The 19,487-nt window shown below is 55.4% G+C and overlaps 11 protein-coding genes across 11 annotated transcripts; 6 read left to right on the forward strand and 5 right to left on the reverse strand.

Moving 5' to 3' along the window:
- Positions 1-33: 33 nt before the first annotated feature.
- C8Q71DRAFT_812587 (uncharacterized protein) lies at positions 34-1,322 on the reverse strand. The gene is made up of 4 exons (XM_047926070.1): positions 1,267-1,322; positions 1,057-1,199; positions 444-1,008; positions 34-387 (listed from the first exon to the last, which is right to left on the reverse strand). The coding sequence occupies exons 2-3, from the start codon at positions 1,195-1,197 to the stop codon at positions 448-450; spliced, it is 702 nt and encodes a 233-aa protein (XP_047777488.1). The 5' UTR covers positions 1,198-1,199; positions 1,267-1,322; the 3' UTR covers positions 34-387; positions 444-447.
- Positions 1,323-1,943: 621 nt separating this feature from the next.
- C8Q71DRAFT_872170 (GWT1-domain-containing protein) lies at positions 1,944-3,968 on the forward strand (the record flags this gene model as incomplete). Its single annotated transcript, XM_047928345.1, has 8 exons — positions 1,944-2,036; positions 2,089-2,520; positions 2,570-2,755; positions 2,812-2,944; positions 2,991-3,092; positions 3,140-3,459; positions 3,515-3,763; positions 3,822-3,968. 8 exons carry the CDS (start codon positions 1,944-1,946, stop codon positions 3,966-3,968), a joined length of 1,662 nt encoding a protein of 553 aa, XP_047777489.1.
- Positions 3,969-4,247: 279 nt separating this feature from the next.
- On the reverse strand, positions 4,248-4,739 carry C8Q71DRAFT_710545 (uncharacterized protein; the record flags this gene model as incomplete). The annotated part of the gene is made up of 1 exon (XM_047920748.1): positions 4,248-4,739. A coding segment is annotated over one exon (492 nt), but the record flags the coding sequence as incomplete, so codon positions are not given.
- Positions 4,740-4,988: 249 nt separating this feature from the next.
- C8Q71DRAFT_136417 (kinase-like domain-containing protein) lies at positions 4,989-6,283 on the forward strand. The gene is made up of 4 exons (XM_047916513.1): positions 4,989-5,055; positions 5,106-5,141; positions 5,192-5,262; positions 5,324-6,283. Exons 3-4 carry the CDS (start codon positions 5,260-5,262, stop codon positions 6,203-6,205), a joined length of 885 nt encoding a protein of 294 aa, XP_047777491.1. The 5' UTR covers positions 4,989-5,055; positions 5,106-5,141; positions 5,192-5,259; the 3' UTR covers positions 6,206-6,283.
- A 598-nt stretch (positions 6,284-6,881) lies between these two features.
- C8Q71DRAFT_710657 (uncharacterized protein) lies at positions 6,882-7,606 on the reverse strand (the record flags this gene model as incomplete). Its single annotated transcript, XM_047920757.1, has 2 exons — positions 6,882-7,418; positions 7,469-7,606. 2 exons carry the CDS (start codon positions 7,604-7,606, stop codon positions 6,882-6,884), a joined length of 675 nt encoding a protein of 224 aa, XP_047777492.1.
- A 750-nt stretch (positions 7,607-8,356) lies between these two features.
- On the reverse strand, positions 8,357-9,443 carry C8Q71DRAFT_797715 (uncharacterized protein; the record flags this gene model as incomplete). Its single annotated transcript, XM_047925762.1, has 3 exons — positions 8,357-8,893; positions 9,049-9,083; positions 9,431-9,443. The coding sequence occupies 3 exons, from the start codon at positions 9,441-9,443 to the stop codon at positions 8,357-8,359; spliced, it is 585 nt and encodes a 194-aa protein (XP_047777493.1).
- Positions 9,444-9,637: 194 nt separating this feature from the next.
- C8Q71DRAFT_136464 (uncharacterized protein) lies at positions 9,638-10,692 on the forward strand. The gene is made up of 3 exons (XM_047916514.1): positions 9,638-9,715; positions 9,791-9,999; positions 10,103-10,692. Exons 2-3 carry the CDS (start codon positions 9,815-9,817, stop codon positions 10,548-10,550), a joined length of 633 nt encoding a protein of 210 aa, XP_047777494.1. The 5' UTR covers positions 9,638-9,715; positions 9,791-9,814; the 3' UTR covers positions 10,551-10,692.
- Positions 10,693-11,812: 1,120 nt separating this feature from the next.
- C8Q71DRAFT_859341 (hexose transporter) lies at positions 11,813-13,943 on the forward strand (the record flags this gene model as incomplete). The annotated part of the gene is made up of 11 exons (XM_047927617.1): positions 11,813-11,901; positions 11,963-11,995; positions 12,052-12,178; positions 12,231-12,367; positions 12,433-12,464; positions 12,519-12,618; positions 12,677-12,942; positions 12,994-13,177; positions 13,228-13,440; positions 13,499-13,661; positions 13,719-13,943. 11 exons carry the CDS (start codon positions 11,813-11,815, stop codon positions 13,941-13,943), a joined length of 1,569 nt encoding a protein of 522 aa, XP_047777495.1.
- Positions 13,944-14,149: 206 nt separating this feature from the next.
- Positions 14,150-15,221, forward strand: C8Q71DRAFT_136467 (uncharacterized protein). Its single transcript, XM_047916515.1, has 3 exons — positions 14,150-14,445; positions 14,498-15,066; positions 15,130-15,221. The coding sequence occupies exons 1-2, from the start codon at positions 14,308-14,310 to the stop codon at positions 15,029-15,031; spliced, it is 672 nt and encodes a 223-aa protein (XP_047777496.1). The 5' UTR covers positions 14,150-14,307; the 3' UTR covers positions 15,032-15,066; positions 15,130-15,221.
- Positions 15,222-15,712: 491 nt separating this feature from the next.
- On the forward strand, positions 15,713-16,452 carry C8Q71DRAFT_797718 (uncharacterized protein; the record flags this gene model as incomplete). The annotated part of the gene is made up of 2 exons (XM_047925763.1): positions 15,713-15,841; positions 15,907-16,452. The coding sequence occupies 2 exons, from the start codon at positions 15,713-15,715 to the stop codon at positions 16,450-16,452; spliced, it is 675 nt and encodes a 224-aa protein (XP_047777497.1).
- Positions 16,453-16,720: 268 nt separating this feature from the next.
- C8Q71DRAFT_136792 (uncharacterized protein) lies at positions 16,721-19,463 on the reverse strand. The gene is made up of 4 exons (XM_047916516.1): positions 18,721-19,463; positions 18,217-18,645; positions 17,354-18,165; positions 16,721-17,268 (listed from the first exon to the last, which is right to left on the reverse strand). Exons 1-4 carry the CDS (start codon positions 18,985-18,987, stop codon positions 16,920-16,922), a joined length of 1,857 nt encoding a protein of 618 aa, XP_047777498.1. The 5' UTR covers positions 18,988-19,463; the 3' UTR covers positions 16,721-16,919.
- Positions 19,464-19,487: the final 24 nt, after the last annotated feature.

A 19,487-nucleotide genomic window follows, 5' to 3' on the forward strand; every position in this document is an offset into this window, starting at 1 on the left:
CGTCCCTGTCTATGCACTTCTTTGTTCGCGCGCGGAGTCTGCAAGCTGATTCAGAAGGCAAGTGTAGGCAGTGGTCTCTAGTGGCACGCTACGAGGAGTATAAGGAAGCTATGTGATGTATGTGTACTATGGAGTGTGATTGCATCCGAGGCCCTCGGGAGCTACTGCAGAGTATCAACCCAAGCTACATACATGACGCATCGCACACGCCGATGTGGAGAGCATTACAATACCGGCATCTACAATTCCTTTCCCCCCGTCTTAACATCAGGGAGCGAGCCCGAGACAGCTGTACAACAGCACAGGGGTAGTCATGACTAGTACACAGCACAGATCCTGTCCGTCGTGTCTGTGTAAAGAGTACTAGTGTCGTTCATTCTGATCCTCCTTAAGAATCGGCATAAGCTTCGTATGTAGGCATAGCATCAATAGGCAGTCCCCACCTTGTCATGAACTCCGTAGAGCGGAATAGCACGCGAACCCCACATGCTCCCATAATTGCTCCGTCTTCGGGAAGTGCATGGTAAACTGGAAGACACGATCCTGTGCCTTCCGTATATGCTCGTAAGGCAACCACATCATGTTGTCGCTTCTGAGGTGCGCGCGCGTCCTGCGAGCGATAGTCAAGAGCTCTCGGACGTCCCTGACGTCCAATCCTTGTTTCGCGCGCATGCGTCCTTCAGGAGAGTTACGATGGTCATCCCAGCCCTGTAGCTTCAGGAGAAGTAGCGAGATTATAGGGAGGACCGGGATCCCGTCGCGTGTCTGGATGTGCTCTGGAGGGACAGGCGGAATGTTCAAGGTAGTGACCACGCCCGGGATGAGGATGTCGACCTTGCAGCGGCGCTCAGCTTCGCCCGTTATGCGCGCAAGTTTGCACCAGAGAACTTTGTACGTCGCTGTGGGATCCTTGGAGTCGATGAGGTAGAACGATGGGTTCGCCTCGGACAACACGGTCTTCAGACGTTCTGTATTCGGTTCGTCTGAGAAGACGATGAGGTCCACGTCCTGCGACGTTCGCTTCAGTCATACGCCAGAATTTTGTGGTGAACTCACGTTAGGTCGTCTTGTGGTGCCATACAATGCGCATGCGGTGCTTCCGAAGAGGCAGCATGAATATCCACGGTCCGTATATATTGACACTGCCTCACGAGAAACGTTGCAGATTTCTTCATAGGTTGGTGGACGAGACTTCATCCCTTGAAGTGCAAAGGCGAGAATGACAGTGAATATACAGTTCCAGAAACTGAATGTCGTACTTCGTACCTACAATATTTCTGCTAGGACGTCTACAGTGTAGTGGACAGGTGGCTGGCGCCTGCAGGACTGCACCAGGTAGGATTCTTCACGTGACCGGTGGTAACGCTACGTACACCGCGGGCAAACCAGTTTGTTCGAACTCCGAAAACCCCTACGAACATCGGTCCCGCCTGGGAACCTTTACGGACTCCGAATATTGTCAGAACATGCTGCGAACATGATGCGTTTCAGCCGATTTCAGCATGTTCGGAGGCCGAACATGCGTGTTTTCGGCGAACATGCTACGAACATGAGAAATGTAGGAGCATTTTCGGAGTCAGTCAAGCTCTCCGAAAAGGTTCCCATGGAGGACCGATGTTATTAGCATTTTCGGAGCCCGAAAAACCTGGTTTGCCCGCGGTGGTAAATCTGACGCTGAACGCGTCGCGTCGCGTTTTTGGCGCTGCACATACGCTTTGACTACAACTCTTTGACTATCACTGCTCTGTTATTCGGCCGTCGACAACTCTTGCGGTATACATGGCTGCTTAGCTCTCCGGGAACAACTTGTGTCGTCTAGGACCACGTTCGCAGAGCCCTCTCGCCGAGGCATCGTATAGCAAGTACTGTGACGACCGCCAAACCATCCTGGGCAGAGTCCATACAAGAGCTGGGATTGCGGGGCAGAGCCAGATCTCTTTAGGATGGACGACTACAAGACCTCGAAAGAGGCCTTCGTTTCTGGCATGACAGGGTCCACTATCGGACACATCAACATGGTTTCGTTTGCTGCACTCGTGAGTCCTGGCATGTTCCTCAGCCGTGACCATAAATTTACCGAGACTCAAGTCATCTATTTCCTTGAACTATGCATTACGGACGCGTCTCCCTCCCAACAGGACCGAACATCTGGCGTTGGAGATGCTCACCCTTGTACTTCCACTCTTACTCTCGATTACTCTCTACGCGGAAGCCCCAGGAATGTTGAATATCATGCTGCTCCTGCCGACGGGCTTGCTCCTACTTGTCCCACGACGCGAGACAGGCATTCCGCTACCGTCCACTCTACGCTCTAGCCCATCGACGTCGCCCTACCGAGGCAGGGTGCGCACTGCAGAGGATCTCAGTGATTCTCCCACCAGTGTTCTCGTACCACGGCTTCCCGCTCTAACGACCTATCGGGCGCACATGCTGCTCCTCACGTTTCTAGCGATCCTTGCCGTCGACTTTCCCGTATTTCCGAGGATGCTGGCCAAGTGCGAATCGTATGGCGTTTCGCTGGTGAGTGACTATTTCTCGGGTATCACATTGACACACTGACATAGTACAGATGGATATCGGCGTAGGGTCGTTCATATTCTCGCAGGGCGTCGTATCCGCTATACCTCTAATCAAAAGCCCCGCCTATCTCACCCAACCGCTCCTCCCGAAGATGCTATCGACAGCCCGCAAATGTGCTCCCATCTTCTTACTCGGAATCATACGGACATTGTCTGTGAAGGGTGTAGAGTATCCAGTACGTGGACATATCCGTAGTCGACAATGTAGCGCGGCCATGACGGTTCGCTGTAGGAACACCAGACAGAGTACGGAACTCACTGGAATTTCTTCATTACGCTCGGCTGCATCCCCATCCTTGAGGTCGTCCTGCACCCGCTCATGGTCAGCCTCCCAATATCGCTGTTAGGTGTCTCGGTGGCTCTCCGTACGTGCACAGACTAGCTATGTGTATCCTACTGACCGTTTTCTAGTGCAACAATCCTTGTTGAGCTACAGCCTGATGGATTATGTCTTTCATGCGCCCCGTACTGGCCTAATCAGTCATAACAAGGAGGGAATCGTTTCGTTGCTCGGTGCGTATAACTGTTAGACTTCCTGCGCCGCGCTAACACTTAGACAGGCTATCTTGCCGTCCACCTGCTTGGACTCTCAACGGGAACGCTGGTCCTTCCGCCGACGCCTTCATACTTCCGCAAGCGCCAGCGCGAAATCGCCAGTGAACGCTCTCCTCGGCGTCGCCCACGCGCGCACGACAGCGATTCGGAGAGCGATGATAGCACGGGCCCACAGAGAACACGCCCGACGCCTGCGTCGACGGTCGCTGAGCGGCGCGAGAACGATAAGACAGCGATCGAACTGTGTTCCTACGCCGTCCTGTGGTGGGTCCTCCTAGGCGCGAGCAAGCTGTTCGGTATAGGCGGTGATGTCTCTAGGAGATTGGTAAGTGCACTTCTGCTATTGCACGGCGAGACGTCTTATTCAGCGTACCCCGCAGGTCAACCTTCAATACATCCTCTGGATCGCTGCGTACAATGTCACCTTCCTTCTTGGCTACATGTGCCTCGACCTCGCCTTCTTCGCATCGCCGTTCTCGAGGTCGACCTACTCGCCATACTCGAAGCTCAAGGTGCAGCCGGACCCGGCGATGCTCAAGAAGGACGAAAGGCATGGGATGGCGGCAGAGGGCAGCGCGCCGGCGCTGCTTGAGGCGATCAATAGGAACGGGTTGTCAATGTTCCTCCTGGTGCGTGTCTCAGCCGGTGCTCTGACGTGATGCATTCTGATGTGTGCGTGGCACAAAGGCTAATCTCGCCACAGGCGTGGTGAACTTGTCCATGAAGACGATGTACGCGTCGGACGCGGTAGCCATGATAGTGCTTTCCGGGTATGCGCTCGCCATCTGCGTCGTTGCCTGGGTGTTTAGAAGTAGGCACATTTGGCGGCTATGAAACGCTTATTTTTCGTGCCAGTAGGCGTCGACGAAGGTAAGCGCATAACACGTTGATCAGTATTGAATCGTACGCTGACCAAGGTTTGGTAGACAATTGTGCGAAAACCCATTTGCGTGGGTTCTGTGGGGCTGCGCTTGGTCGTCGATAATGGATTGGTGCGAGTACTATGACGTGCATGGGCCATCCATGCAATAACTCCACAAGACTAGGTTCCCTACTGGTGCTTGAAGGCTTCAAGTTGGAGGGTCAAGCTTCAAGCTGTAAGCATGATGAGGCTCAAATTGCTGCAACGAGTTTGGTCAAACACTTGCCTGCGGGCGGAGGAGGACGGACGTGAGCCTCTTTACGAGTTCGTGCATAGAAGAATCCGCGAGGCATTTGCACGGGCAAGCTACGAGGATCGTTGATGCGCAAATCGTCTCGATGTTTCTGCGCCGCTGCCGTCGTCCCTCTCTCAAACATCCCCGTCTCCTCTAAGTCCCATATCACGGTCAAGCACCAGAAAGCACACCCGCTCCCGTTTGCGATGTCAAAACGAAACTTGTGTCTCTGCTTCCCTCCCACCACGTAATCAATGAGTTGCTGTACGGTCCATTTCCTGGCGCAGCGCAGCTGCAGGGCCGTCTGGACACCTCGATTCGTTACGAGGTATGGCCTGCTCAGCGCTAGAGTGATCGCCGACCTGTACTGGACGCTCATCAGGGCCGTCTGCAACTCGACAGACGTTCCGCGTTCGTGTGCGAAGAAGAGGCGCCAGTGGTATGCGAACGCGGGGTCCGTACTACCTGTAGGGGTCTGTGGACTGCCTCTGCTACAGACGAAGTAGAGGGTGTGTATTGGGGATGAATCGATGACCTGTCAACTGGCTGGACGCCAGTATCATTGAAGATAGATTCGGGAATTCCGTCTTGCGGAGGTTCATGCTCGGGCGTCTGAGACACAGTGGCCGTGAGCTGGTTGAAGACACCGCCATCTTACTTCAGAGTCCCGTTCTCTTTCTGAACGCCAGCACACTCAGGGGTACCAACAGACCGAAGGCACTGGACGTCTCACTCCCGTCGCTGTGCGTGTGTGCTATTTGAAAGTGAGTCTATACGGCTCGTCGAGGTATATTGACGCTGATTTGACGGGAAGAATCTAGCGAACTCTCGGTTAAGAGGGTAGCGAGTCGTGAGGATTGGCATCGCTGCTTATTGAGAGTCCTATTGATGTTCATCTAGAATTTCAATCAACAATTCGTCTAGGAATACCATCTCTAGCTCAGCGCACTCAGTGACGCAGTGCTCCAATGGTATGTTGCAACCCCTTGTCATGTGTTAGTACGACGCTAAACCTTCATGTTCGTGTAGCAGCACGCGCTACATGATGATGCTGACATTGATCGGATGACGAACGAAGAGATCGTCGCCATATGTGACTATGCGCCACGGCTCAGCATCCCTTCGCCTCTCGAGGGCATGCCTGCTCCAGTTGCTCAACTGAGTCCGACACGGCTGATCAAGATTCAACTTTATACTTACTTGCCTGAGTGGGAATTCCGCACGATGGAGCTCGTCCGGTCGCAGACACGAATTCCCGTCCCCAAGCCGCACCGCTACTTCATCGAGGACAGCAGAGCTTATCTGCTCATGGATTTCATTGAAGGGCGGACTCTGGAAACATGCTGGAGCCAGATGTGGTTCTGGCAAAAAGCCTGGGTTACGTGGACACTTCGGGGATACGTCCAACAGTTGCGTCGGATTCGTACGGAGCAGCAATCGTCCGAGATCCCCGGTCCTCTCATCGATGATCTTGCAAGTCCTGAGCTATGCTATGGCCCGGTGATGGGTGAATACCACATCGGGCCGTTCAGCTCGAAGGGTGAGATGGCGGACTGGTTCAACGGCCGACTTCGGACGTCGGAGGACTTCTATCACTTCAAACTCGGTTATGGATTCGACGACAAAGCACCACTTGTCATGACACATGGTGATCTTGCCATGCGCAATGTCATTGTTGGTACCGACGGGAGGCTGTGGTTGATTGATTGGGGATGTTCTGGTGTGTATCCTCAGTGGTTCGAGTACGTCGGCATGCAAATGGACAATGAACCGCGTAGCTGGACGTGGACGAGACGGCTGGTCGCAGGATGGTACTATACGCAGGAGAGATTCATAGGGGCTGTCTATTGGGCGTTGACTATAGGTCGCTTTTTGGTGTCGCCTCCAGTGAAGAATCCGCCGTGTGTGTCTTGACGTTCTGACCGCCGTACGCAGTTTGATGTAAATACTTCTGGTCGAATGGTATGGTCGCTGCTAGGATGTCGTTTCAGGATTCATTACGAAAGTTGGCATGGTTGTGGATGGGGCGCGTATCGACTGTATGATGACCATGTCCTGAGTGGCACGCGATGCAATTTGAAGCTCAACGCACAAACGGCCACCAATTGTGATGCCCGCGATCGCTGTCAATGCCATGTCGTTCAAACAGAGTCCAAGCGGTTCAGAAACGGTTCAGTCCTGGATCATTATTAAGTGAATTGCATACATTTCAGAGCCTCGGTCTACGCGTTCTCTGGTCTCTTTACCCCGGCATCACGTCACCTACATGATATCTCTTACTGAGCGAGTTGAATTCGGAAACCGTGGCGATCGTGTAGCCTGGCTTGGTTCATAGTGCCAACCTGATGCAGGATCTGCGCCGCCAGTGACAGTGAGCTTCGGTTGGAAGAGTGATTACGACGTGCAAGACCCTGCCCACTGACGTATGGATGTATACGGTGCCACTTCATCGACAGACTCTCAAGGTGCTTTTGAGCGGAAACACGTTGCGATATGACTGTACCGTCTGTTGCATAAAATAAACAATGGCGATGTCACGAAGTGGTCAATTCAGCTACACACGTATCTGCATTCTATCGCGGAGCCATTCTCAGAAGGCCTCGAAGCCAAGAGACCTCCATCGCAAAACCGACTCTGGGAACTCCCCCACAAACTCATGGATCCGGTTCTGAGCGGCCTCCACGAAGTCCGCAGGCAACCACCCGAGCTCACGACTGCCGATACGCACGCGCAGATCGCAGGCGAACGACAGCAGCTCCTTGACGTCCTCCACGTCGACATGCTGTTTCCGCCGGAAGTCCCGCCGGTCCGAGTCGCGGTGGTCCGTCCATCCCTGGAGCTTCAGCAGGAGCAGCGGGAGCAGCGGCATGACGGGCAGGTGGCGTGCGTACGCGACCTGCGCGCTGGGGACGGCGGGGATGTTGAGCATCCCGGGGACGAGGACGTCGACCTTGCATTTGCGCTTCTTGCCACGCGCGCCGGGTGGCAGCCTGTACCAGAGCACCTTGTAATTCGCGTCGCGCTTCTTCGAGGGCACGAGGTAGAAGTCGTTGGGCTCGTTCACCAGGAGCTGCTTCAGGTACTCCGTGCTGGTGTTCGGCGTGGCGAGCACGACTAGGTCCACGTCCTGGCGCCGAGGTCAGATGGAGGCGAGAACAGCCAGGAGATTCAGCGTACATTTGGGCATCTCGTCACTCCGTACAACGCGCAGGCTGTGCTACCGAAGAGGCAGCACTGATACCCGCACTCGGTGAATATCGTGACGGCTCTGTTGGCGATGTCACAGATCTCTCCATAGGTGGGTGGTGAGCGCATTACAGCCGGTGGTACGACTGCAGCCTTCGAGAGGTAGAGTACGAGGGAAAGGTGGGCGGTTGCATCCGGGCCAACCACCACGCATCGCTGTGCTTCAGCGCTCGCTACTCGCTTCGAAACACGCGTCCAGAAGAATGACATGAAGTCCCGTGTACCTGCCAATCAGGCTGACGGTGAGAAGGAACCTTGCCTAGATTGTGACGTAGCTCACCTCGTTCCGCACCAGACACAAATCTTTTATGCTGGCTTATGTATCGGCACAAACCAGTCGGCCAAAATTCGAACATCGTAGGTTGCCTTCAGCGACCAGAGTTGCACTGTTGGTTGGAATGAGCGCGTACAAAGTCAAGTCGTGGTATGTACACACAGGCTTCCGATAAGTGAGGCGCGAGAAGTGAGATCATCGAAACACCAACCCTGGCAAATGGCAGTCTACCTCCTTGGTCGATCGTCACGATGGCGCCACAAACATCAACCCAACGGTCAGTAGAGACACAAAATGACCCTGTTCATATATAGTATGGCCACAGACCCGGGAATGTCGACTATTAGATGGATGTAAGATAATAGGCATGCATCGAAAGCGCAAACGAGGGTATAAGTCTATTGTCCGGTATCTTCGGAAGCTCGGGATAGCGATGACATCTGCAACGTAGGTCAACACAGAGCACGGTCAAATGTCAGGGCCACGAACCAGACAGAACGGCATGCGGCAAGATCCAAGAGGCAGCGCAGGACACCGATTGCACCTCACTTCATAGCCCCAACAACCCTCCAGTTTGTCTCCGTGTCAGGGAAATTATGGGCGAACTCGGTCATCCTGCCCAGCGCCGCGTAGACAGCAGTCAAAGGCAGCCACTCCAGCAGCCCCTTCGTGCTCAGATCCCCGCCGCGTCCGCGTATGATAGCCAACAGTTCGCGGATGTCCTTGACGTCTTCGTCGTGCTGCCTCGACTTCATGTATGATTGGACAGAGACGCGGCGGTCAGACCATGTCTGCAGCTTCATGAACATGAGGATGGGGAGGGGCATCACAGGCATGCCGCGGAGGGTCTCGACGCGGTCCTTGGGCACCTCGGGGATGTTGAGCATGCCGGTAGCGAGGACGTGGATCTCGCAGCCGCGCTTGCGTTCCCCGGAGCGGTGCGGGAGCTTGTAACAGAGGGCCTTGTGCCCGGCGCGAGGATCCTTCCGCGCGATGAGGTAGAACTCGGGGTCGCTCTCCGTGACGATCTCCTTCAGCTGCTCCTGCTTGTGCTCTTCGGACGCCACGACCACCACGAGGTCCTGCAGCACCCGGCCGGGTCGATCAGCATGACGGTTCCTGATATACGGAGGTGAATTGAGCGCACATAGGGGCGTCTCGGTACACCCTGGAGGGCACATGCCAGGTCGCCCGTGAGACAGCACAAGAGGTCATGCTGTGCGAAGATGTCGACGACCTTCTTTGCGATATTGCAGAGTTCGTCGAAGGAGACTGGGCGGGCGACCTTGTCCGCTTTGTCGGACATATCTGAAGGACTCGCCAGCGAGTTGGAGGTGCGGGTAGAGGTGATGAGCTGCTCCCGGCCTCCATGATGTTGGCAGTGTGGGTCTCGGGTGCTCGGCCAGCCACACCTCGCCACAGCGTCGCATCGGTCCGCTCGCCGCGGAGTTTGATTGGATCAGTGCTGGAGGCTGGAGCAGTTCGACTTGTCCTCTGCGTTCACCATCTCCTCATCGTCGGCGAGCCCGTGGCCAGTATTTTCTTTAGGAGGTCGACGCTGCTTGAGGACATTCAGAGCTCAGATCTTGCATTCCAGCTTCACCTGAGCTTCGCTCCGCCAACGCCCTGCATGTGGACACGCCTGAAGTCGGTGTCTAGCATCTGGTCTCTTCGCGATACGAGAGACAATCAAAACTGCTTTGTGCGGTTGATATCAGACTAATCCTTGCAGACCGCAAGTCTCCGCAGTCTACCGCAGGCGAACAAGCTGAAGCTTGAGCCGCAAATGAAGGCAACGCGACTGCGCCCGATGCGGCCAACGTGGTCACGGTGTATTTCATCCTCTGTTCGCCCGAATCCGTCTGCGCTAGGTGCACCTATTGGCATCGAGCCATTTTTCGACCGTAAGTGATTGCATTAGTCCGGGGCGACTCATCTTATGACATGTCCTCTCGATAGCTGAGGCCCCACGTTTCTAGTACGGTTCTAGTGTCGCGCACAGTATGGCAATCGCATCGACTTCCATATTTGTGCCTGTCGTCGGTCTTCAGGCTTCATCTCCGGATGGATGGTGGAGCTTTTCGAATCTACACATCCATGACGACAGCGACCAGATAGTGCTGTGTCGGCCTCATTCGCCCCGGATAATGTCGGTCACCCTTGACTCAAGCGGCGTCGGACTGTACAGGTGAGTCAAGCATCTGTTGGTTCGACCCAACCATCATGACCAGCGTTACAGGTACAGTGACGAGTTTTTGTTCACGAGCTGGTCGTGCACAGATGTTCTGCAGTAACCACCTACCGTCGCAGCGTCTCTTCGGACGCCGATATATACGAGATTTCAAATACTGGAAGCGCTGCCTTCAAGCCGTCATACCTCGCGCCGCGCTTCCTGGAGCCCAGAAGACTACGGCGGAACTGAGGCGGTCGTCGGCGAGCTACATCTCAAGAGTGTGCTTCATATTCGTGCGCCGCTTGATCCCAGCTTCAATATCACCGACGGAGTGGAAGCCATTGGCCGCCCAAGCTACCGCTTTGCGGGAACCTCGTCTTCGCCTTCACAGGCGCGGATCCTCGCTTTTGGGCCTACTCCATCTGCTCCCGAGCCTAAATCCTCTCATTCTACGACCATGGAACCTTAAAGCACATTCCCAGATTGCCGGACGGTTTATCCAATCGGCATCTATTTTACACGCTTTCAGATGTTTGCGTGGCTTGTCGCCGCATCTTGTATACTGAGGGTCTTCTCGTTGCTTTCTGTCTCCTGTTCTTGATTCTGAACGATGATGTTACCAGGCTTGGGAGTGCCCAATTTCTTGGTTTTCCAGCGCGTTTGAGTACACGTACTCCATTATTTGGCCAACTTCAAGCTGGCAAGGAAAGGGTCCGTTCTCTCTGCAGAGTCGCTTGTGCCATTAATACTGCTCGAGTCCCGCTCCAGCTGTACACGCGTTGTGCTGTATGGCCGACTTTTTGCCGGATGCGACTGCTCCGTCTTCGAGCGGTGATCATTTGTGAACTTTTCACTCATTACCCGTAGGTATGGCAATGCGGCCCTTGGTCAGTCTCTTTCATGCCTACGAAGGTCGACGGCCTAACTGCGATCTTGCCAACTAACCAATGGTGCATAGATATGACCTTCCAAAGAGAGCAAACATGATCGTTCGGCTTCGGAGGATGCAAGGTGGCGGCTATCAGGTCACGTTGGCGTTTGCACATCCAATTGCCTCGCTGACGTTGTCGTTTCCGTCAGACAACTCATTCAGGCAAGCGCGGGCGCAGTAAGCAGCGGCTCTCAATTCCCGCCATCTGTGGGGGTGACCCATTCGCTCTTTCTGTGGGAGTCCTTCCTGCGAGCGTATGCGTCTCTCGCTGCCACCGTATACAACGGCAAGTGTCTGGCCGCTGGTCCGAGGGCTGTGTCTAAGCCCGCACCTGTGAGTGCTTTGACAGACTGCGTTTGGACTGCGGCTTACTACGCCGGCGGTGCTCCGTGCAACTGTGTTGCAGGAGGTCACTTGCTCTCGGTAGACCCTGTTGTTCTCTCTGAACGCCGTGTACGGATGTTATCTGTTCGCTTGACCTGACATGCATGCAAGGCATAGGTCATCGCACATCGTCTGTGCCGAGTCGCAACAACATGTAGCAACATAAGATAGGTCGTAGTGTGAGTACTATGCGTTATGCTATCACCGCCGTACTCGTCTCACCCGGTGCGAAGTTGCAAGCAAGGGATTGTGCCTCGCCCACGAGATCGAGGCAAGAGGTGCTTCTCGTGGCAATGTCAATCCGGGGAAATGTGGGGTGATCATGCGGCGTTCGTGCTCTGAACATTGGGCCACCGAACATCACCTGTCCTCCGATCCTGACCAGCACCGTCGTTATTCTGAGGACATGGCGTCCATATAAATCCACTCTTTGCGTTTGGGCAGGTACGAGAGTTTACGTTCTTCCTACGAAGCTTCTTTCCTACGCCTGTTCACGACGCACGCGCGGGCAACATGGCAGTCGGCACGACGGTAGCGACGGGGGCGAGCAGCAGCATAGCGCACCTTCTCAACCCAAACAGAAAGTGGTACAACAACCGGCGGTGCGTGTGCTTTTCATTTCGGCCTTCCCTTCTGCCGCCGATACTCACCGACTTATCGCAGACTCATTACTCTACATGCATGGATCGTCCTCTTGTGAGCCAAACTTTGACAGACGATCCCCTTCGCGCTTATGCAGTAGCTGTTCACAGCATCATCATATCGTCTGCGAACGGGTTTGACGGGAGTCTGATGAACAACTTCCAATCGTTGTATCAATGGGAGGACTACTTTAACCACCCATCTGGATCTCTATTGGGCGCTCTCAGTGCTATGCAGGTTAGTCATAGCTTTTACGGATCGACAAACTGACCGTTGAAGGACGAATCAGAATATAGGGTCGCTTGCGGCGTATCCGTTCGCACCATACCTCTCTGACGGAATTGGGAGGCGTGCAACTATCTTCGTTGGCGCTATCTTCACTCTCATCGGAGTCGCCATCCAGTCTGCTGCCTACAATATCGGCATGTTCATCGGAGGAAGGCACGTTGCTGTGGTTTCCGTGGAATTGATATCGCTGACAAAGCGCTCAGGTTTCTCATCGGTTTTGGTGTCTGCTTCGCCAGTACGGTAGACGTCGTCATCGTTCAGAGCTCTTACTCATACGATTCGCGCTTAGCCAATGCCGCACCAATGCTCGTCACCGAAATCTCATATCCGACCTACCGTGCGCCTCTGACGTCCGTGTACAACTCTCTTTGGTACTCGGGGAACGTGATGTACGTAGCATTCATTAGCCCCATAAAGTTCGACCTGGCTAATGGCACTGTACCATAGCGCATCTTGGACAACATACGGCACGGCGTACATACCCAATCAGTGGTCGTGGCGTATCCCGTCGATCATTCAGGGTATACCGTCGATCATCCAGTTCTTCTTGATCTTCTTGGCTCCAGAGAGTCCTAGGTGGCTCATAACCAAGGGAAGGGAGGCAGAAGGCCTGAGGATTCTTGCCTACTACCACGCTGACGGCGATGAGCAAGATCCACTTGTACAATTCGAATTCGAGGAAATCAGGGCCGCCATTGCAATTGATCGCGAAAGTTTGTGGGCCGTGTTTTCCTCGTTAGGACGCACCTTATAAAATGATCTAGTGAACAAGGATGTCGGTTGGCTGACGCTCTTCAAGACCCCCGGAAACAGGCGGCGGATCATCATCGCTGTTGCAATTGGCTGGTTCTCGCAATGGTCTGGTAACGGCCTCGTGTCGTACTATCTGAACAAGGTTTTCGACACCATCGGGATTACCAGCACGACCACGCAGCTGCTCATCACTGGGTAAGTCACAGAACGGATCTCAGTCGAAGGCGTTACTGATCTACGAACAGCATCCTCGCTATCTGGAACTTGGTCATCTCAATCGGCGCCTCGTTTCTGTGCGACAGAGCTGGACGCCGACCCCTCTTCCTGTGGGCAACAGGAGGAAGCTTGGTCTTCTTCATCCTGCAAACTATCTGCTCAGCGCAGTACGCGGTCCACGAGCAGCCGGCTGCCGCGCACGCCGTCATCGCGTTTATATTCCTATACTACCTGTTCTACGAGTGAGTGCCTTTCACAGACAAGAACTGTGCAGCGACTGACATGTGCTCTCACGGACAGCCTTGCTTACACGCCTCTAATAGTAACCTATACTGTCGAGATTATGCCGAACTCGCTCCGAGCGAAGGGACTTACTGTATACAGCGTCGGTGTTTCGCTCGCCCTGATCTTCAACCAGTATGTCAACCCGGTTGCCCTCCAAAGGCTGGCCTGGAAATACTACGTGCGTCTCTCGTTAAGTACACAGGCCTCGCGCGGGCTCAATCGTGACTTGCTGCAGATCTTCTACTGCTGTTGGATCGCCTTCGAGTTCGTGTTCCTCTACTTCATGCTCGTGGAGACGAAGAACCGCACCCTGGAAGAAACCGCGGCCTTGTTCGACCACAAAGACCTGGCCAAGGAAGTGGCCCAGGCTATCGAAGGCCCTTCGGACGAGGGAGACAACAAAGAGCCCGTGTCCGAGAAAGCGTCGGAAACGGCAATAGAGGAGGTCTTCACCACCTAAATACCTGGTGGTTGTTCCTCGCTTCCGATAGTTGGATCTGTCGGACATGTCTAACGAGTCGGAACGAATAGCTGCTGCGCACGTGTGCCCCTTTTGTATCTAAAGTGTATATCAAGAATACGGACTCTGCGTATCGGACGGAACCGGGTAAGCCAGAACATTGCAGACAAAGTTCATTCTCACCCTGGTTAGTAGGTGTGGCACGAGGCTTTATCTAAATGTCCTGCCAAGGAGTGTGCTTCGAAGCCTTGATGAGCGCTGAGCAATGGCACGATAATCCGAGCTGCGCCCTCCTTTGTAGTCCCATACCGTCCTTCGACCTTGCTCCTTCAACATCGAAGTCTTTGCACTACCAGTCGGTACGATGGCCCTACCTCCCACTTACGAAGAGATCCGCTACATCGCCGATAGGGCCGTCTCCATATTCAATGAGAACGGATACGACTGCTGCCTGTTTGGAAGCACAGCCTGTGCTCTATACGGAGGGACGAGATGCCCCAATGTGCGTACTACTTGGGTGCCTACACCATGACTCCGTCCGATGTCAGTTTTAGGATGTGGACTTGATTGTGCTCGCACCGCATGCGAACAATGAATACCTGAAACAGCTGCTGGTGGACGAGGATGATCAGTTCTATCTGGTACCCTCCAGGAGCCGCCGTGCAACCTACGAAGTGCTATGGTACAGCTTACCATCCACCCGGCGTGGCACGCAGCGCGGATGCAAGGTCGACATCCTCATCCCGGGCAATCTGAACATCCCGGACATTCCCAGCGAGCAGATCAAGCGCAAGAATTACCTGCCTGTCATGCCGTTGCTGCCCCTGTTGCTCATGAAGCTTCAGGGCTGGACGGATCACCGCGATTCGAACCGGGAGGATTTCCAGGAGAAGCAGCACGTTGACGTAGAGGACATCGACGAACTCTTGTCGATCACCTGCAGTACGCGCACGCGCATCAGCAGCAACAGCCTCAGCTGGCTCCCTGGTGAATTTGTGCAAGACGGTCAGGATCGTATCCGCGAATACGTGGAGGAGTTCCCGCAGTCAGCCCTGCAATGGCAGACTCTCGGTTTTGAAGCATACTAGGACAGAAACCTGAGTAGTCGATCTCTAAACCTCAGGTAGGGGCTCACTAGGAACTCAAAGCACTAAGATGTCGACATCTGATCTACAACATTGCGCAGTGCTCACGCTGGTTGCTCTGCGCTGAAGACTTCACGCCGTGGAGGTTCTCTTTATTGCCATTGATGACGGGCATCGGCATTTTTGGGATCGGATCGTGAAGAGCTGTGGTAGAGTAAGAAGGACTGGCGCTGTTCACCTTGTTTGTGTCTGTATGACGAATGGCAGCACCGCGGATTGACTTGCGCTGATCAACAGGAGTCGGTCTCGACGCCCAAGGCTAGTAGCGTATATGACGTCTGGGAAGCCTTGAGCCCCGTTCATCCAGCACGTCTGACGTGCACCTGGGCGCGAAGTCCGTAGCGTTTGACGCGATCATGCTCATGATCATCCAAGAAAAGCATGTTCCTCGCCACGAGGACTTCATGAATGCAGTTTTTGCCTTCGCGGAGGCGACTAACAACAAAGTTTGGCTACACGTTGCGTTCTTCTCAACGCCTCGCTGCTCTGTGGGATTGCGGGAGATAAAGCATAAGGACGGTTTTGTAGTAAAGAGATGTTACTTGTTCTCATAGACCTTCATCCTCCCAGCGAAGCTCGTTCAGCACCTTGTGCTTGTGCTCGCGCTCCCTTGCTACATTCAGCATGTTGACAACCTCAGAACTGCACGACATCGCGAAGAAGGCAGAGCGCATCTTCGCGCGATACGGCCTCCCATGCTGCCTCACGGGCGGTGTAGCTTGCCAGCTGTACGGCACGACACGTCTTCCCAACGTGCGTCGGTCAACCCGCACTATTGTTCTGACCCGCGGATACTGACGCTTCCAGGGTTTCTGTAGGATGTAGATCTGGTCGTCCTCACGACGACGTACCAGCAGGAGGAGCTGAAGCGCATGCTCGTGAAGGCCGACCCGCAGTTCTACTTGGTCTCATCGAAGGACCCCTACGCGACCTACAAAGTCCTTTGGTACCGGTTCGGAACCATATACTCGGGCTTCGCGCGGCGGTGCAAGGTGGACCTGCTCGCGCCGGGTATCATGAACATACCTGACGTGCCCAAGAGGTACATCGAGACAATCGGCGGCCTGCCCGCGATGCCGCTCATGCTGCTGCTGTTCATGAAGCTGCAGGCGCGGACAGACCATCGCGACTCGCCGAAGGACTTCATGCACCCGAAGCAGTGGAGCGACGTGTTCGATATCAATCAGCTGCTCGACATCGCCTCCTGTCGTGGGGAAACGATCAGGGAGAAGACGAAGTGGATGCCTCAGAGCTTCGTTGATGCGGCTCTGAGCAGAATCAGAGAGTATATTGCCAATATACCTGAGTCGAAGTCGAAATGGAGAGCCATTGGATATGACAGGGTGCAAAGTATGCCCAGGTGAGTAGAATGCCCAGTAGAATGTTCTGGGATTATTAGCACGCTGACTGAGTCGCAGTGGTGCGTCATCTAGGCATACAACGACAGAACAGAAGGCATACCAGACCCTGCTCTCACGGGCGGCTGTCCGCACTTGGCAACAGTCGGTCCACGGGCTCGATGACTTGTAGACGTGGGCGTTGACATTGCATTTCTGGGCATCACCAAACCTATACATATGTACACAGATGGGTATCGTAACAATGATCACAGCAAACCTAACAAAGCGTGAAAGCGACGACAGCGGAATAGCAATGAAAGCGACGAGATAGGACAGACGGACCGTATTCATGTATGTACGAGAAACGAAGACAAGAAGTAAGCCACCGAAGCACCAGATGACAGGAAGTATCTCGCGCGCGTACGGATGTTACATGTACCCCTGGACATGGCCGTCAAGGTACGAGAGAGCCCGAGGACCGCCGCGATCAGTCACAGACTAGTGCCGGCGGCCGACGCCTCCATCAAGGAAGTACCCGCCTTGCGCTGCGCCGCCTTCCTCTGGTCCCTGGCCACACCCACAGTGTTCGAGCGCTGGCGGTCCTTCCCAGAGCGTCGGCGCACGTCGGCAGTGGGTAGTCTCGCAGGTGGCGACGGCAGGAGAGGTGCATCCACCTCGCCCATCTGGACGTCTGCGTCCATGCCAGACTCCGAGCTCGCTGCGTCTCCTTCCGCGCCCTCGGTTTGCTCCTTCGCCTTGTTGGCGCGCGGAAAGCGCTTGTGCATGCCTCGACGCGACTCCTTCGGATACTCGCACACGAGGTCGCGACGTGCGCATTGGCTGCGAAAAGACAAGCCCAGCATCAGCATCGCGTATCGACAGTCACACTAGAGCTAGCAGACAAAGACCGTGAATCGAGACTCACTTGCATCGCTGCTCCGCAGCGCCCGCGACAGGGGGCCCGCACGCGATCTTGCGTTCGCGGCAGAACAGGCAGGCCATGATAGGCTTCTTCTTGACGGGATCCTTCGCGGCGCCGGGGGATGTGAGTTTGAACATCTGCTGGCCCGGGTGCTCCGCGCCTTCTGGGAACGGGATCTCGTCGAGCGACACCTGCGGCTGCAGATGTGCGTCGGCGGGCGCGTCCGAAGATTCAGGTGGCGTCAGCGAGTCCATCCAGCGCCGCTGCGGTCGAACGTCGTACCCGGGGGCGGGCGGGGGCTGCACGGGCGCGTCAAACGATGGGTAAGGGTAGTTGACTGGCAGAGGCGGGGAGGAACGACTGGGCAGAGGAGGCTTCTTGGGTCGGCCGCGCCCGCGTCGGATCGGCTGTCCGTGCGAGCTCGATGCTTTCTGAGCACCACTGGCTTTCTGCGACATGGGGCTAGCAGGCTGCACGTTCGATGGTGCAGTCACAGCTTGAACAGTCTGACTGGCAGGAGTCTGAGTTGCGTTCGCCGTAACGTCTCCCGGGAAGGGGAGGTGGTCCATGATGGGGCGGCCTCGATGCGAGGGGACCGTCGGCGTGGGTGGCTCAGGGGACTTCTTGACGGGAGTAACCGGTATCATGGCGTTCTCGAGTGTGTAGGAGCGAGTGTTGTGGATCGGCCTGGGCGGCGTGGCTACGTAGTAGTCTTGCTCGTACGGGTCCTCGTCGGGCGACTGCGGGGGCGAAGCGTAGTACGCATACGGCTGCGTACGTACATGCGATCCGTCCTCAGCCATGTACGGAGTAGGCTATCAGAACATCAGCTGAGTGAGTAGCTGTAGAAACCGAAGAGACCTCACTGCAAAGCCGATAGCCGTGTCACTGGGAACATACTCGTACTCATCCTCGTTAAGCCCGAGGTTATCGTCAGTGTAGTCACAACCACCGGACGCGCCGGCGCCCTGATAAGAGGAATAGGAGTCGTATGCAGGCTCGGTCTTGACAAACGGTACGGCATCCGCCTCCTGGCCACACGGCCCGTATGTACTCAACGGGTGGCCGTTGTCTTCGTTGTACTCCGGAGTCAGTGGCGCACGAAAGACGGGCCGCTCACTGGTCGAGCTCAGCCAGTCCATGTCTTCCTCTTTGATCTCCTGCTTGACGTTGGTAGGTACTGACCGAGGATGATCGCCATGCGGCGTGGCGTAAGCATGGGAAGCCGCCGAGTGCACCTGCCCGCCCGGCGCCATGGCTGGGTGCTCGTGCTGGGTGCCATGATGATACACTCCCTGAGAAGTCCATATTCACAACGCATTGCATTCATTAGACGTGCCCGAGTCTATAGGACGGGAGATATCACTTACGTGTGGTGCTGGGTAGCTCGTCACAGGCACTGGCCCATGGCCCGCTTCGCCGCTCGCGAAGGGCGAGCTAGATGCCGTATCAGGCGGGTGAGCGATCTCACATTTACGACGACTGCCCCACAACGCAGCCAGAACGCTTCGCGACGCACCGTTGGATTCCATCCACGCCGCTACCGTGGGACGCATACGAAATACCGTAATCGGGATTCTGGATGTGAGGCCAAGACCGAGCGTCCAGCCCTGCGTGGGTGGCAGGGTACGTGCCATTTGTATTTCCTGGTCGACGATCGCTCGCTGTGCGCTGTGCAGGTCCTTGTGCTTGCAGGGCGTACGCGAGACTTGTGCTACCAGCGACGGGGACGGTGTGCGGGGCGTGGTACATAGTCGGAGTCGGAGTTGGGCGGGCGGCGTACATGGTTGCTGATGGGTGGGATCAAATGTGCGCGCGCGGAAGCAACTCCAGCAGCGACGAGCTCGCACTCTCGCGAGCGGGCAGCGGGGCAGATCAAATAGCGGGTGGGCGGTGGAATCAGGAAAGGGTGTATGTTTGCGGCAGGCTTTGAGGCGAATTCGGGCGGATTGCACGCGCACTTACCGCACCGCTGGGCAGACCCGACAATCGGCAGACCCTGGCGTACGCGCCCAGGACGACTGCTCAGATCCTCGAGAGATGTAGCATTTATTCCCTGCACGTAAGCGTATCACTGGCTATCAGTGGTATCACACACATCGCCCGGGCGTCCGAGCCTGCGGTACGCGCTCGCCTG

The sequence above is a fragment of the Rhodofomes roseus genome (assembly GCF_022264815.1).
Source record: "Rhodofomes roseus strain CIRM-BRFM 1785 chromosome Unknown C8Q71scaffold_14, whole genome shotgun sequence".
Taxonomy (NCBI): domain Eukaryota; kingdom Fungi; phylum Basidiomycota; class Agaricomycetes; order Polyporales; family Fomitopsidaceae; genus Rhodofomes; species Rhodofomes roseus.